The 16,770-nt window shown below is 34.1% G+C and overlaps 3 protein-coding genes across 3 annotated transcripts; 1 reads left to right on the plus strand and 2 right to left on the minus strand.

The window, feature by feature from the left end:
• Window positions 1–340: 340 nt before the first annotated feature.
• On the minus strand, window positions 341–637 carry LOTGIDRAFT_77573 (hypothetical protein; the record flags this gene model as incomplete). The annotated part of the gene is made up of 1 exon (XM_009067250.1): window positions 341–637. A coding segment is annotated over one exon (297 nt), but the record flags the coding sequence as incomplete, so codon positions are not given.
• An 8,009-nt stretch (window positions 638–8,646) lies between these two features.
• LOTGIDRAFT_79766 (hypothetical protein) lies at window positions 8,647–8,934 on the plus strand (the record flags this gene model as incomplete). Its single annotated transcript, XM_009067251.1, has 1 exon — window positions 8,647–8,934. A coding segment is annotated over one exon (288 nt), but the record flags the coding sequence as incomplete, so codon positions are not given.
• A 4,340-nt stretch (window positions 8,935–13,274) lies between these two features.
• LOTGIDRAFT_132791 (hypothetical protein) lies at window positions 13,275–15,326 on the minus strand (the record flags this gene model as incomplete). Its single annotated transcript, XM_009067257.1, has 5 exons — window positions 13,275–13,397; window positions 13,777–13,955; window positions 14,546–14,725; window positions 14,956–15,048; window positions 15,209–15,326. Coding segments are annotated over 5 exons (693 nt in total), but the record flags the coding sequence as incomplete, so codon positions are not given.
• Window positions 15,327–16,770: the final 1,444 nt, after the last annotated feature.

A 16,770-nucleotide genomic window follows, 5' to 3' on the forward strand; every position in this document is an offset into this window, starting at 1 on the left:
CATACGTCGTTAATAAATGGTTTAACATAATAAATCATTACAAAGTGCACCAAATCGTCCATGAGTTATGAAAAATTCTAACACGATGATTTGGTAAAAGGCTTGAAAAGAAAAAGGCTCGTTAACTTGAATCATCAGAAGACTCGACCTCAGATTTGATTGAATGATGAACTGGTTTTTGAGTAAATAAAACTTCTTCACCAAACTGAGTTCTAATATAATCATCATTAACTATAGTACACGTCATTGGTACGTATCTACTTTTACTAGTAATAACACCTCCGTACTCTAGTCTCTCGTCACCTGGTTTACCACATAATCTTTCTAAATCAGCATCACATCTCTTGACTAACTGTCGAGCATGTCTTCTTCTAAAATCACCATGAGAGAAACAATTCATATTGGCAGGATGGATTGTCCAATAATGACTTTTACCATTGTCACTTCGTCCACATTTAATAAAACATTCATTAAGAGAGAGATTATGTCTGACACTATTCCTCCAACTTCTATCTGACATTTTATAATAGGGGAAATTATTCACAATCCATCTGTATATCTCTGACAGTAACATCTTTTTACTCGACGAACTTTGAATAGCCATAGAAATCAACCCAATATAAGACATGTTAGGTTTTTTTACTGATAATTTTCTTAAACTAGCTGGAATAAAACCAGATCTGGAACCTTCTGGTTTCTTCAGATTTAAAACACCGTCATAATTCTTCTTCATCACCTCTACGTCCATTATTGCTTTACTTTCCATTTTACCCGATAAGGTCTACTCTGTGGTATTCAGCCAATCTTCAGAGAAAGCTTTAATTCAAGTTCAGATTGTATACTAGCCACGATCAGCAGTTTTCGTTACAAGTAAAGTTGGAAAATGCAATTTTAATTATATTTTCAGTTTTCAAGGTAAGTTGTCCTTCAGTTAATGCTTGCAAAGATAAATTGGAAACATAAAACTTAATCGTTTACTTCCAGTTGGTATTACGAGTAAGTTGTCCTCTTAGATCTAGTTTTACGTAGATGATCTGTTCTTTTAGGAGTTAATCCCGACTCTGTCTTCCGATTGCTTCTCAAATCATTTTATACAGCACCTATATTCCACAGTTTGTTTCATTCTCTCTCAGTTTGGGAAGTTACAATCGATTCCCAGGCAGTCAAGAGAAGTAATTGAGGTATATTTAGTGTCAGTATAATGTTTAAAGTTAGTAATTATAATAAATTATAGAGGAATATTAAATATAGTATGTATATCACCTTTAGTTAACTGTTTGATTGACATGTTATTTACACCTTATATCATATCTCTCAAACATCGTGTTATACTCTTAATATTATTATAATTAAGTAATTTATTGTACTGATTAACTCTTGATCTGGTTACACAGGTAATAACCCTGTGGATATAACGGACAGCCGTTAGCTAAGGATTTCGATACACAATCCATATCGATGAAAGAACACTGGCCAGTAAATTCAGCAATGTTTGTGTCATAACGGTTAAATAGGATAGAGTCTTGACTAAGTTATGGAAATTACCATCCAAAAGAAATTTGTTGTTATGTATTAGCCCATTTATCAAAGCAATATTTTTGTCCCGATAGAGGTTAGGAACCTGCGAGACCTACCTATAACCTTTTCTCTGGTGTGATCGCCTCATTCACGTACAGGGTCTTGTACAGAAAAATTGATCGGCTCGATTGTCGTCTCGAAATGCCTCCAGTCGTCCTCTTTTTTACCCAACCAAGTCCCGTACGTTAAAGTAATTATAATGGTATCATTTCCAAGACGCCAACGATTTCGTTGGTCAGAACGTTCAGAAAAATTCCACTTCGCCATCTTTGTAACAAACACCTGTAACTCCAAGGTCTTAATGTATTTCCCTATTCCTTACCTCGGTAGTAAAACACTCTTATGATGATCAATACAGGATGCAATCAACAAATGAAAATATCGAATATATCAATACGAATAGATTGATCCATGTATTATTTAACTCTTAGTGTAACCATAATTTGAATGATGACGGAACCGGAAGTAATACATACAGGAAAGAGAAAGAAAGAGAAATATAAGTTTCTAAAGAGTTGTAAATTGTTACTGAGAACATCAACACCTTGTTCACTTCCGGTCTATATTACGCATCTTTATCTTTACCATCTTGTCAACATGTTTCAATTATTTTATGTAAGAAAGATATAAAAACAATGTTTATACGTTTATGTTATTTTAACATATTCACATAGTTTCTCAAGGAATAACGGTTGAACAGATTGTTATTTTCTAACCAAAGAAAGTATGTGCTGCTAACTGCTAACATTGAGAAGAGTTGTTCTAAAGTAATCATTGAAAAAACAATATGGTACGTATGGGAGAATAGATCAATCCTTAGATTTAGTTTACCAACATCTGTGGCTCGTGCTCTTATTGCAAGTTAAGCAGAATCTAGTAGTCGACATGAGAACTGTCGGAATTTGTTACCTATAGATTGAGTGCAGTTGTAAGCACTGTGTCGATATTTGTATTGACATCCAAAATGGTTATGAAGAAGTATTAGTTACAGAGGTAGGATGATACTATTAAAAGTGATACCAGCCAATAATATATGGACACTGTCTAATATTAAATTCAAACTGTTACTAGAAGTTATGTCCAGGTATATAATGGTATGGTAAATACACCATTATTATAAGTGAAACAGAGATACAATCTAATTTAGATTGACATGACACTAATTATTACAATATTACTGAGTTTATAACACTGTAACACTCTTCCTTATACTAAAGAAAAGGATTGCTGGTCAGAGGAGAGGATGCTGTATATATGTTTGCGTTAAGCTTTATGTGTTAAGATGTGTTAGTGATCTTTGAAAATGATATGGGGAATTATGTTTAAATGTATTAGATTGTGTCTGGTTAACGTAAATTACAGTCTGTTTGTGCTTAAAATATATATTGATGTAGGTTTTAATTTTAATTGGTTTGTACGAGTACTACTGCACCTAAATATAATATAAATTTGGCATCTCTTAACTATGGTAACAATATACGTTGGCGGATTAACACGATACTAATAACCTAAAACAATAGATATCTTGTATTCTATACAATTGTACAATTGGTTATCCAGAAATAATACATGAAAAAAAATTAAATACCATATTTTAATATAAACAACCATATATCGCAAGCATGATTTTTGAAGGTCCCGAAGGATACAGTCCATCAGCTGGTATTTGAACAAACCTCTTGGCGCTGATCTGATTCTTAAGAATGTAATCTATTAGCTCAGTGAAATAGAAGTTCGATAAACATTTCTCAATTAATGAAACAGGATTCTTTATTTAAGTAAAATATATCACTAGTGGCGGTTATTACAAGCATTTTCTCAAACTATCAAATTTGTTTCCCCCGATTTTCCATTAAATAACATGGGTGGCTCGACAGTAGAAAAATAGACAATATAAAAATAAAATGTCAGATTTAAAAATTTGAAATAGAAAACGAAGAATTATTGCCTCAAACATCTTCATAATGTATGAGTTGGCATGTGATATCGTTACATACTTTATAAATTTATTGGCTTGTACAAGTCTACATTGTTTGTTTTGTATCAAATTATGGCAGATAAAAGTTTAAAGGAGAGAGGAACACCTGTTGAGAGAAGACGATCTCTAAATTCCAATTCTAATTAATTCTTACTTCATAGTACACAGTGACATCAAAACAGCTTACTGGCAAATTGAAACATTCACTGAATACTTCGTACTGATACGTGTATAATGGTTCGGTAAAATTCAGAATTCCAGGACTCGGTTTGTAAAGACTTAAAAATCGAAATTAAATTTCCGCCAAAGGTCGTGCACAAATTTGGGATCAAAAGGTTTTACATCAAAAAACGAATATTTTAAAAGCGCTTGTCTTTGGTCAAATCACAATATCTATTTTTTTTATCGCGTGCAGTAATTCTAGTGAGCTTATTTTTTATAATGCTGTCTATCATTTATTTTATCATTAAACATCTTCCCCACCCTTGTCTCTTTCAAATTCAGAAAATGAAAATGTTGTTAAGGTGGCTGCGTGGGAGGATTGGAAACCTCGTGACATTTGGTCAGAACTAGACATAGACTTAGTTTCAAAAGAAAGGTCATAGAAGTTACATAGTTTAATGCTGATGATGGTGAGAAAATCAAAAGAATTTGACAGGATACGTTTCATAGGAGTGGATAGAGGCAGGGGACAAAGAAATTTCTTTACCCACAAAGGTATGCAACGTTACTACCTTGTGCAAAATAATCTGATTTAAAATTACAGCAGGCAATATTTTGTGATATATTTGGATCATAAAAGAACAAAATTAAAGGTTTAAATGATTGTAATCATTTTGAGTTGGACCAAAAAGGTATAGAATTATGTGGCCGGACGCAATTGAATCTTATTTGAATCAACTAATGTTGAGAAAGGTTCTAAAATGAGGATTGTAGCAGCTGTTCGGTCTGCTGTAGGACTAGGAGATGAATTATTTTATAACAATGGGCTGGAGTGTCTGAACAGAAACCAACAACGTTAATAAGGCACGTGAAAGCGTTCTTAAATCATTTAACCAGTTAAACCATGCCTTATGCATCTTATTAGAACTTGTGAAGATCTTCCAAACATTACTGAGAACGTTGAATTAAAAGCATAAACAACAATGACGAAATAAGACTGGACGTAAAATAAAAACTGTCAAAATAATAGTCAAAACGGTCTTTGCTCCACCATCTGTCATCTGTCGTCTGGTCTTGAAACCGAGCAAAGACCATATTAAGTCGAACATTTGTATCAAAATTGTTGCCAATCAAGAAAGATATGTCAAATTAGAAAGTGTTGAAAAATACTTGGTACTCGAGATAACAAGAAACGGAAGTAGAGATCTGAGTTGTTGTGTCAGTGAAATACTGTTTATTACAACATCAGCAACAAATATATATATATTACATTGTTTTAACTAACGGTGAAAATGTTAAACGGTTTGGCTTCCCATTGACATTTTAATCAACTAGAAAAACAAAAGACAATCTTTCTATTCTATGTTCTGAGTGCTGTCGGTGCTATTTCTGTTTCAAGATATTCATTTTTGTGAAAAAATTTCCCTAGTGGATATTCAAGGGGGCTCAGAATTCTACCAGCTAATAGAACAAAAGTATATCAAAAGACATGTCGGAATCAACCAAAGTTCTACAGAATGTACGTACAGAGGCTGAACTGTATCACCATGAAGTTGAAAATATACCCAATATATATGAATATTTTCTGTATGGACTTCCCGGGACGGCCGCTGAGTTCGTGGTGTGTTCCCTGCATACTAATGATTTTAGTAGAGCTGGGATTCCTGCATCTTGGACTTATATAGCTAATAAGTTACTTTACACACACCAACGAATGCCATATCGTCGTCAGATGGGTGTTGTACATCTGACAATCGGGAAATATTAGTCATTCAACTAAGTGCACAATTTATTTTCAAACTACACCTGTATAAAATACACGTGAAATTATATCATAATAATTTTAAATGTCACCGTTACAAATAGCTGATAACTTTCTTAAATTTAGTGTTTAAGTGCAGAGAAAATAAATAAAATGATGCAAATGATTTTTCTACAAACTGAACTGAGTAACTGCAAGGGTTGTGCTGACATTTTAGGAGACTGTACCAGTACGTTATGTTTAGATATGACCTGCGTTTAGTCACCAAAACTAAGTACAAAAAGTTTTCTAATGTACGAGTTGATCATACTGTTGGACTCCTGAAGATTCGACAAAAAGCAGAAAATTGAATGCAGAGACAACGTGGACGTATGTTCCTATTTACTTGATATATTTGGTAATATATATGTATAGTCAACAAACAGACTTTAATTTTGAATTCTATGGTAAAAAAATCGGAGTACATGAATTTATTTTTAATGATCATTTAAATTTCACAAAAAGGAGTTTCTTTACCAGAGGCAAAGCTCTTTTGTTTTTATGACATGGGCACACACTATTCTTTTAATATTGTGTAGTGCCAAAATATCGGGAAGGTGAACCTTTTTACCAAATTAAACCAAATTTTACATGGAATATTGTAAAACAGGACCGAAACCTGACATTAAATTTGTGTAGACTTCCACATCGATTGCGAAAACATTGCTGAAATATCATGGAAGTTAAAGTCAAGTGCGAACGTTCCAACAATCCTGGAAATTGTAGCTATTTTCAACTGAGTGTATTATAAAAAGTATAAATGTTAATGTTAAAACAAATATCAGAAGGCACAATATTCCTCAAATGATCTACATACTAAGTCAAAACATGATTGTAATGTATAGATGGTAGAGTACATCTTGAATTAATATCTGCATCTAACGATATAAAATTGAGATAAGTTGTTTCATATTTTGTAAATCATTTAATTTAACGCATCAGATGCTATGACGGATCGGGCACCAGGCAGGATATGCTTACTCTTCTTGACACCTGATACCACTTTTCATTATGAAATACTTACTAACTTATGATGGTATAATTCCACATATGAAAAGTTCATTAGCTGCTACCAATGTTTCGTTAAAATGTTGTTTTGGATTTCCGGTTTTATTTTGCGGTTCGGACTCGTTATTTATTCAATATTGGTAATGATAAAGTAGGTCCCTTTCAAAGAGACTTGGAGACTATTTTACATGTAAATATTGTAGTCAATGATCGTAGACTCACTATATTGCTTTGATGTATATTGTACAGAAAGCTGTGGATTGTGGTCTGTTAGGATAAACAATCGTACCTTACTCCATAAAGTACACTTTGACTACACACAGATATTAGAGTAAAGTACTCTTCTCATCAGAAACTCGATGTGAGTGTTACTGTGTTATAAACACTCTAATATTGTAATAATGATCATCGTGTCAATGTTAAATTAGCTTGGATCAGATTTAGTAATTATTGTAGTAACCGTGTATACTGGTCTTGCATATTAGCATGTAGCGTCTTAATTCCTTAATATCATCATGGTTCATTCCATTATTCTCCACTAATACTTCCTCATAACCCCTTTGAACATCTTGAACTGCAGGCAAAACAAATTCATTCACTCTGGTAGCAAATAGAGGCGAACATGTTGAACAACGAGTCATGTTGAATAACGAGTGTTTCGAACTAGAAAAAATGTGTAAATGACCTAATATGATAGATTTGTGTGATCCCATTGGAATCAAATTGGTATTTAAATGATTATTTGGTAAATAAACTGGTAGCGAATAGTTCAATTCGGTAGATATGTACACCCGTTATTCAATTAGAAAATCTGAAGATGTTAAATAACAATAACGTATGTACACTGAACTTATATCTTATAAAATGATTGAAACATGTTGGTAAAGATTATAAAGATGTGTAATATAGACCACCGGAAGTGTAATATAGACCGGAAGTGAACAAGGTGTAGATGTACTCAGTAACAATTTCAACTCTTTAGTAATTTATATCAACTTTTATTTCTCTTTCTTCATTTACTACTTCCGGTTTGATCATCATAAAAATTGTGGTCAAGATAGAAATATCATTTTGTAAGATGATGGATTTCATTTATTGATTGCATCACGTATTGATCATTATAAACTTGTTGAAAGAGCTCGAGGGCAATGCATTCATTATTTTGGAATTGCAGATGTTCTAGACAAAATAGCAACGTGGAATTATCAGACAGAACGTTATGACCTACGAAATCGCTGACTGTATGAAAGTGAAATATTTATCTAATATTAATTCCAAAACTTGGTTGAAACTAAAACTGATTCAACTTTCAACGAGCACAAACATTGCTTAATGGACTAGAATGGGTTCTTTCCTGATATGGATAGGGTATTAAAATCCATAGCCAGCAACAGTCTGGCTTGATACCAACGGGAGTATCTATTACCTGTGATATACTAGTCATTACGATCAGTTCTTGAAGCAATCAGTACAATAAATTACTTAATTATAATAATATTAAGAGTATAACACGATGTTTGAGAGATATGATATAAGGTGTAAATAACATGTCAATCAAACAGTTAACTAAAGGTGATATACATATTATATTTAATATTCCTCTATAATTTATTATAATTACTAACTTTAAACATTATACTGACACTAAATATACCTCAATTACTTCTCTTGACTGCCTGGGAATCGATTTTAACTTCCAAAACTGAGAGAAAATGTGTCAAACTGTGGAATATAGGTGCTGTATAAAATGATTCGAGAAGCAATCTAAAGACAGAATCGAGATTAACTCCGATCAGAACAGATCTACCAGAACTTCGATTTAGATTTAGGACATTCCGACGATTAACTTAATTTAATCGACGTCTCTATTTACAATTTTCAAAGAAGGGTGCCTCAATTGTACAGAATACAGCCTGAACTATTAAAAATAGATTTTCCTGAACATTATTCGATTACTACAGTGCAGGGCGAATCCTAACTCAAGATCCGCTCAATGGAAAGTAAAGCTATAATGGATGTAGAGGTAATGAAGAAGAATTATGACGGTGTTTTAAATCTGAAGAAACCAGAAGGTTTCAGATCTGGTTTTATTCCAGCTAGTTTAAGAAAATTATCAGTAAAAAAACCTAACATGTCTTATATTGGGTTGATTTCTATGGCTATTCAAAGTTCGTCGAGTAAAAAGATGTTACTGTCAGAGATATACAGATGGATTGTGAATAATTTCCCCTATTATAAAATGTCAGATAGAAGTTGGAGGAATAGTGTCAGACATAATCTCTCTCTTAATGAATGTTTTATTAAATGTGGACGAAGTGACAATGGTAAAAGTCATTATTGGACAATCCACCCTGCCAATATGAATTGTTTCTCTCATGGTGATTTTAGAAGAAGACATGCTCGACAGTTAAGAGATGTGATGCTGATTTAGAAAGATTATGTGGTAAATCCGGTGACGAGAGACTAGAGTACGGAGGTGTTATTACTAGTAAAAGTAGATACGTACCAATGACGTGTACTATAGTTAATGATGATTATATTAGAACTCAGTTTGGTGAAGAAGTTTTGATGACTCAAAAACCAGTTCATCATTCAATCAAATCTGAGGTCGAGTCTTCTGATGATTCTTGTTAATAGTTTTTTGAATTTCTTTTACATAGTAAATGGACTTATTTACGAAGTTTGCCCCTATTTTGTTGTTTCTTTAAGTTTTCACCGTTGAATTATTATGTTTTGGTACACCCAATGTATTTTTTATGTACTTTTATTTTTACACAATTCGCAGTGTTAACATATGTGATCTTCATTACGTTAGAATAAATTATAAACTGAAACTAGTTCATTTAACTTTAAATTTGGCATTACGGTGTAGATGGGTTGAAAAACCAATATTGCGCGGATTATTTTTACAGACAATGTTTTTATTCCTTGCATTTCGCATACAATTTCTCGCTGCACAATCGTATGAAAGATTCTTTGTCACGGAGGTATGAAAAAATCCGTTTTAGAGCGCAAACATAGGCATCTGATATCTACTGTTGTCTGATACCTCATTGGACACTAAATGAGCCAACTGTCAAAAGTCATTCAGCAAAGACTGGCTCGCTTGAAAGCATTTCGGACTATGGTAAGTTCTAGACCAAACACCCCAGGGTACTTGAACTGAATTACAACAAATGGCCAGACATGTTAGCTGATCTTAACCGGGCTTTGAGAAACGTGACTTCGATTTTCCCATAGTAAATTTTCCATTCGTGTGCAGTATTATACCACAATCACCAGCTTATGGAGCGTGCATTTTACAACTCATCCGCTATGCTAGGGCTTGTTCTCTTTATGAGGATATCCTAGCTAAAGGTCGAGTATTAGCTTTGAAATTGCTGAAACAAGGTTTCTTGACATTTAATATGTCATGTAGGAAATTTTATGGTCGCTATGCAGAACTCCTCTATAAATACAATATATTTGTTTCGGGCATTTTGGCTGATTTGTTTGGTAAAGCATGTATTGATCTGGTTGTATCTCACGATTATTACTATTGTGGTAGTAGCGGGTGTCGCGCGCGTTGTAGACCATGCTTACCCTTTTCGAAACACCTGGTGATACCTCTCTTTGGAGAAGTTCACAACTACACATTTTCTACTCTCGATTTTGTCATATTTTGGACGAGATTTTGATTAACGGAATTGTCTTGCTAATACGGATTTTATTTGATCTGACTGTAGAACATATGTTACGACTGTTATATAAAAAGATACAATATAGAAGCTAGAGAATTTTAACCTACACAGGTCATCACAATATTCATCAAGTGATCTTTCTTCTCTGTAGCTCAGGTACATTCCTCACACAACTACTAGGCGCCGCTATAGTATCACTCGTTGATAGATAGACGTGAATGGAATGGAGTTTTACGTCCTAATATCTGCTTCTGAGTTTTAGACAGAAGGTGATGATTAGATTAGTCCCCTTGTGTGTTTTACATAATTCATTTCTGTAATCTGAGACTCGACTGGGAATTGTTCAACCAGTTTCCTGCTATCCGTGATACAGGTTGGTGGGACTGATAAAGGACAAGCGACCTTCGTCTCAAACATACTGACGTGTAATAGGATATGCAGCTCTTTACAGTTGGAAATTAAAACAGTAGTAGGCTATTCCTGCTGTCCTGTCACAGCGTATAAAATTCCTTTAACCATGTTCAAAATCATATATTTCGAGGTAAAGGGTATACACGATTATTATTAAAATTAATATAAGTGATAGAAGCTACCTATACTTCAACACTGTATAATAGTCTGACTGTTTAAAGGGTTGTATTAGGTTATTTGTTAAACATATGATGAAAGTAATTATTATTAGTGATACAAGCTAATCTAGATTGATATGACACTAATTATTACAATATTACTGAGTTTATAACACTGTCACACTCTGTCCAATACAGTTAACCCTAGTAACATATTGGTTGAAGTTATACTGTTTCTTAGGTAGGTGTAGCTCAGGTTAACAAGTAACCCCACAAATCTGGCACTACCCGTTCCTCGGACGTAGTTTACAGATTACACTAATGATTACAAGACTCATATCACGTGGGTAGACATTGCTTTTTACACGCCCACATGAAATGTGTATTGGCTTCACCAATGTCCGTTTGTCCACCGATCCACAATTTGCGTCAACACTCTCGAAAGCACAAATCTTGACAGATTTTGACGAAACGAAGTGTAACAGATCATTTTAACCCAAGGTTGAACCCTATAGAAAAATCGAAAAATATCATGTTATGGGGAACAGGTAGGACCAGCAGTATCCGTCAAAAACGGATGCTTGAAAAGTGTCCTTTTCCCCACGTCTTCAGACCCCTGATAATTACTGGCAGGTATATGAATTGGACAAAAATGATGACGAAATGGCGAACCCAGTGACAGTTGAACGACAGGTACTTTGATGGAACATGACCTGAAACATATCATTCAATGCACCAATCATTGCCAGTAAACTGTTTTGATGTCACTGTGTACTATGAAGTAAGAGTTGTTTAGAATTGGAATTTAGAGATCGTCTTCTCTCAACAGGTGTTCTTCTCTCCTTTAAACTTTTATCTGCCATAATTTGATACAAAACAAACACTGTAGACTTGTACAAGCCAATAAATTTAGAAAGTATGTAATGATATCACATGCCAACTCGTACATTATGAAGATGTTTGGGGTAATAATTCTTCGTTTTCTATCTTAAATTTTTAAATCTGACATTTTATTTTTATATTGGCTATTTTTCTATTGTCGAGCCAGCCTTGTTAACTAATGGAAAATCGGGCGAAACAAATTTGATAGTTTGATAAAGTGATGGTAATAACCGCTACAAGGGATATACAAATACGTCAATGCAGAACGTTTACTTAGAATATGAGTATTATTGAAAGGAATTTGTTTTCACAATTTCACACCTTATAGAGGTATAGAATGAATTACCCATTCAGTGTTCTTCTTTAACAATGAACTTTGAGATTAAATAATCAAAATTCCTGACCGATTGCATCAATATAATATTCCACAAAAAACGTTAAAAATATTGATAACAGTTCACCCACGCATTAACCATGATTAATCTTTGTATTCATAATAAGTCGATTGTTTAACTTATTGATAACAATTATATACTTCTCCCACGTGCATACGTAGCATCTAAAAAATAAACGTTTATTTCAAACGCACACAAATCTGTACCAAAGATAACACCCCCTGTGATCCGATATTCCATCAATGCAACACGTGCATACGCCCTCAGAGAATATATTGTGTTACTAATACTTAAAACTTCTCATTAAACGATGATTTTTTCGAACTGACTTTTTATGTACAAATTTCTGGTTTTGCAACGAATAATACTTTCTTCACATTGTAAACATTTGAAAGGGTCCAACCATCGTCTCTGTATGTTATCTTTATAAGTTAATGATCGAACACTAAAGGATGCAAAAATCAAAATATTATCAAAATCAAAATAAAGTAACCATTGCTATTGTAAATGAACAAATACAGTATTATACGTTGTTAAATCTATTAAATGAAGGTTTATGTCTCACAGAGACAGAGATTAGTAAGAACGAATTGTTGTGAAAGTAAGCTTCCTCAGATGTAAAAAGACGAAATTAGTTTCTGTATATCAAATCCACCATTGTAACTGAAGAACAACTCTTTGATGGTATTAGAACTGAGTGTCTTGAGATCAGGAAGGGTTAACAACATTTTACCAAAACGGGTTGGGCTGTCAGGATACAGGCTACTCTCATATTGTGCTAGAGCTAACTGAGCTTGGTCTAATAATGTTTCTACTTTAGAATTCTCTATCAACTTTGATGAATTATCTGAAAGATAATAAAAAAATCAAAGACCAATAACTCTTGTATTAAAGGTAAAAAAAGCCAACATCTATGTTTTTGACGATATTCACTACCAACTGTCCACAAAACTCCCACGCATTGGTTCGTCCCCGCTATGATGAGCTAGGTTTTCAACGCAGTGAGTAGTGTCTCTAACCATTGAACTGTGACGGAATTGTTGTGTGGCTTATAAATGGTGTATTCTGGCTTCGAAAGGTTTAGTTATCGGAATGCTATGTAGAAGCTTTAGACGGGGTTGCTAGTATTCAAGATATCTTGTAGCTTGTCATATATACATATTCAGAGTTTTACACATATCACATTGTGTCACAATAACACCAGACGATAATTTCATTGTGTCAAGGGAGATAACTTGGTTTCTTACCATTTCGTAAAACCAGTATAGTTTCTAGATACGGTAGTTCTGTATTGTCAACCTTCAGTGACTGACAACCTGCTAGTATCTTCTTAATTTTACAACTCTGGTCGTTAGTTGATTTCTGGAAGATAGCATACAAGATACTACATGTGGCTTGGAAATGTAGACTTATACCGCTGTCCTGGCAAAATGACCCTCATTGTACATTGCATGACGTTGCCTGTCTTCATTAGCACATAAGGTGCAGAAAAGTTGGACGTGAAAGTCCATTCATTCAATTTTATTTATCAATGTTTCTATGTTCGCGGTCTCTTTAATACAAATACTTGATTGCTACAAACAAGAATACATGATGACGGAAGTACTAAAATTTGCAAGGACACCTCAGTTGTACGATTTGCGTTGTTACTTCTGTCAAGAGATCTGTAAATGTAATTTCATATAAGTTTCATAATCATGCTGTGAAAAAAAATCTTACTTACAGCCATGTGTATAATCTGGCAGATGTCTACTGGCCAATATGCTGCAGAAAGAAGAAATAGTTCACTCCACGTATTTTGAACCAGTAGCATCTGATCAGCTGGATAAAGAGACCGGAATATTCGGTTGTAGTGTAACCGCCGTAATGATGACATTAAGATCTGTTGGCATATAGTAATAGCTACAGACTCACGGTTGTAGATCAAACCTGTAATAAAATCATCATCGAATTAAAAAACGTTCACCAGATTATTTATCTGAATGCGCATAAGCTAACTATGGTAAAACTGTCTCGTCAGACATTTACCGTATGGTTTAAGTATGCAAATTATTGTGTTGCATACGTCGTCGTCCAGCATTTAGGTCGTATTACGGTCGCTCATATGCTCATACCTCGATACTTAAGAAGGCGGTAAGAAAACATAGCTCATAAGCCAAGATTTGTACTACGGCGGAAGAAAGTGAGAGAGGACAATATGATAAACTGGTTACTATTTAAACCAGCCAAAAAAGTCTCAGACTGCACGTAACATCAAACCCTTTCAGGCATAACAGGCAAATTGCTTTCTCTACCGAACACAGATTTGAATATACGAACTATCGGACTTGGTATACAGAACACTGGTGGTAATATACCATCAAGCGACCTCCACTTACCAGTTGATACCGGTGATCCAGATATAGTTGGTGGTGAAGCTAAGAATACATGAGGAAGAGATGTTATTTGCCAGCTCATGAACGGATTTCTTGGAGCCACCGGTTTAAAAGCACTGAAATATGAATTCCAAGACAACCGATGTATCTGGCTGGTTGGTAGGTGATCTGACTCTAGAGATTGATGATGGCTAGATGATGATGGCGAATCTGATGCAGTTGATGTTCTTCTATTTTTATCGTATGGATTCCGACGTGTTCCTTTATTTTTTCTCGGTCCTCTTTCTTCTTGCACAGCTGCAAGACACAATATGCAGATTGATAACTTCACCATTGCTTTGATGAATAAAAAATCCGATAGTAATCTGTCGGGCAGCAAGATTACCGGAAATATTGATGACCTCGTGGTATGTGTTTAGAACAAATACTTACAAAGCGGTTCGAGTGGGGAGATGCGCATCATATGGTTCAAGTGCCAATTATTATGTATTGTGACGTACTACGCAGAGGATTGAAAAAAAACATACCATTACGATTCATGTTGATACTAAGACATTTCTTAAGGCGACAATATGGACACCAATTTCTTCTGGCTTTATCAATAATACATGTTCCCTTTCCTGAAATATAAATTTCTCTCCACATGCTAATGTCGTTTCTTTTTGATTAAATAATAAATCATCAAGTTGTAAGAATCTTTTACAGTTTTATTTCATTTTGTCCCAAGAGACATATGATGCATTGTCCACGATTTAAATACGCATTGTTTTTGGTACTCACCAATACACGTATAATTGATATTTTTACGTATACTTCTTTTAAAGAAACAGCTACAACCGTCACAACAAAATACACCATAATGTTTCCCGTAGCTCTTATCACCACATACTTCACATGATACTGGTACAGGCAGGGTTCGCCCTTGAGAATCAATTAAAAAGATTAAAACAGGTACGCAAGATAAACAGTAATCAAAGACGAAATTCAGTCAATTTTAATGAAAACAATCCTGTTAACGATTAGTAGAAGTTTGAATAATGTTTGTCAGAAACAGAATCTAATGAATTCGGGTAACGACAGCGAACATTTACAGAGTTTGATTTAAACAACTCTGTTGTCTGCATGTCAGATCCTACCTGCATAGATAATATTTCAAAATACAGAAATCTGAAAACCTTCTCAATACTAGCATCACAAAATTTGTTTTAATAGATCCAGAACCCACATGGCCATAAACTACTTATTTGGCAATTTGATGAGGTTAAGCACCTTTTTAAATTTACTTCTTATAAATAAATAAACAAACAAAATGAAAAGCAGAATCATGTGTAATAAATATACCAAATACGTATCAAAATACAAATTTTTTTAAAGAGAAATCTTCACTTACCCATATTGTCAATCGCGATCCCAACGACGAATTCCTGGTTATCACAGATTCCATGTTTTATATGGTGGATTAATAAATCGAAGAACAGGTGGATAAATAGCAATTCAAAAATAACCGTGATCATCAACGACTTAAGAAGGTCGCCATTTTGCCGTCATCCGTTAAAAATCGAGTTATCGACCGTTGTGACAATCTTCAGCTTGTGGGGTCAATAAATGGTGTCGTGTATCGTCCATTATCAGTTTATTTCTGCTCTCTGATTGTATGCTATTGGTCTGTTAATAAGGATTCGTAGAGTATGAAGTGTTCTTGTGTCTTTAAAACCTTGCAGGTGTTTTGTTAATCACTTTGATTTGAACCTTCAATACCCGACCTTCTATTGAATAACGGATTATCTTACTTGTTTTTAACTCAGATAAGGTTAATTGGAGAAGATTTTTTTCTTTCTACTTGTTGATGAAAATATTACCACCATAACCCAATGTTTTCTTTATAAAGGCCCGAAACGTTTCGTAATTTTTTTTTTAAGTTTGCAAAGCTGTTATTTATGGACTATAATTATTAAACTTTTAATGATATCCACTTTCTACTGTTATACTGCTGATGATGACGGAGTGTATGATGAATTTTGCTGATAGATTTGTGCCAAAGCTCTGAAGGGACCCCTTAATCGTCCTATTCTGAAGCAAAAGTGTGTAATATGGACCATATATCAGGGTAGCGACATCCCCTCACGGCTAAGCATAATCACAAGTACCTCGGTTAAGGGGATAAAATAACTATAACAGTTTACTTGCAAGTCGACATGACAAACCACAGTAATGGCCAGCGGTAGGACATAAAATTCCTTTTCACTCCCTTTCATTTCAAATTATAAATTTCATCTTTATTTGAATGAGGTAGTTATAACATAACAAGTGAATTGCCAATTAAATTCTATCCATCATTCGAC

This window comes from Lottia gigantea, assembly GCF_000327385.1.
Source record: "Lottia gigantea unplaced genomic scaffold LOTGIsca_81, whole genome shotgun sequence".
NCBI classification, from domain to species: domain Eukaryota; kingdom Metazoa; phylum Mollusca; class Gastropoda; family Lottiidae; genus Lottia; species Lottia gigantea.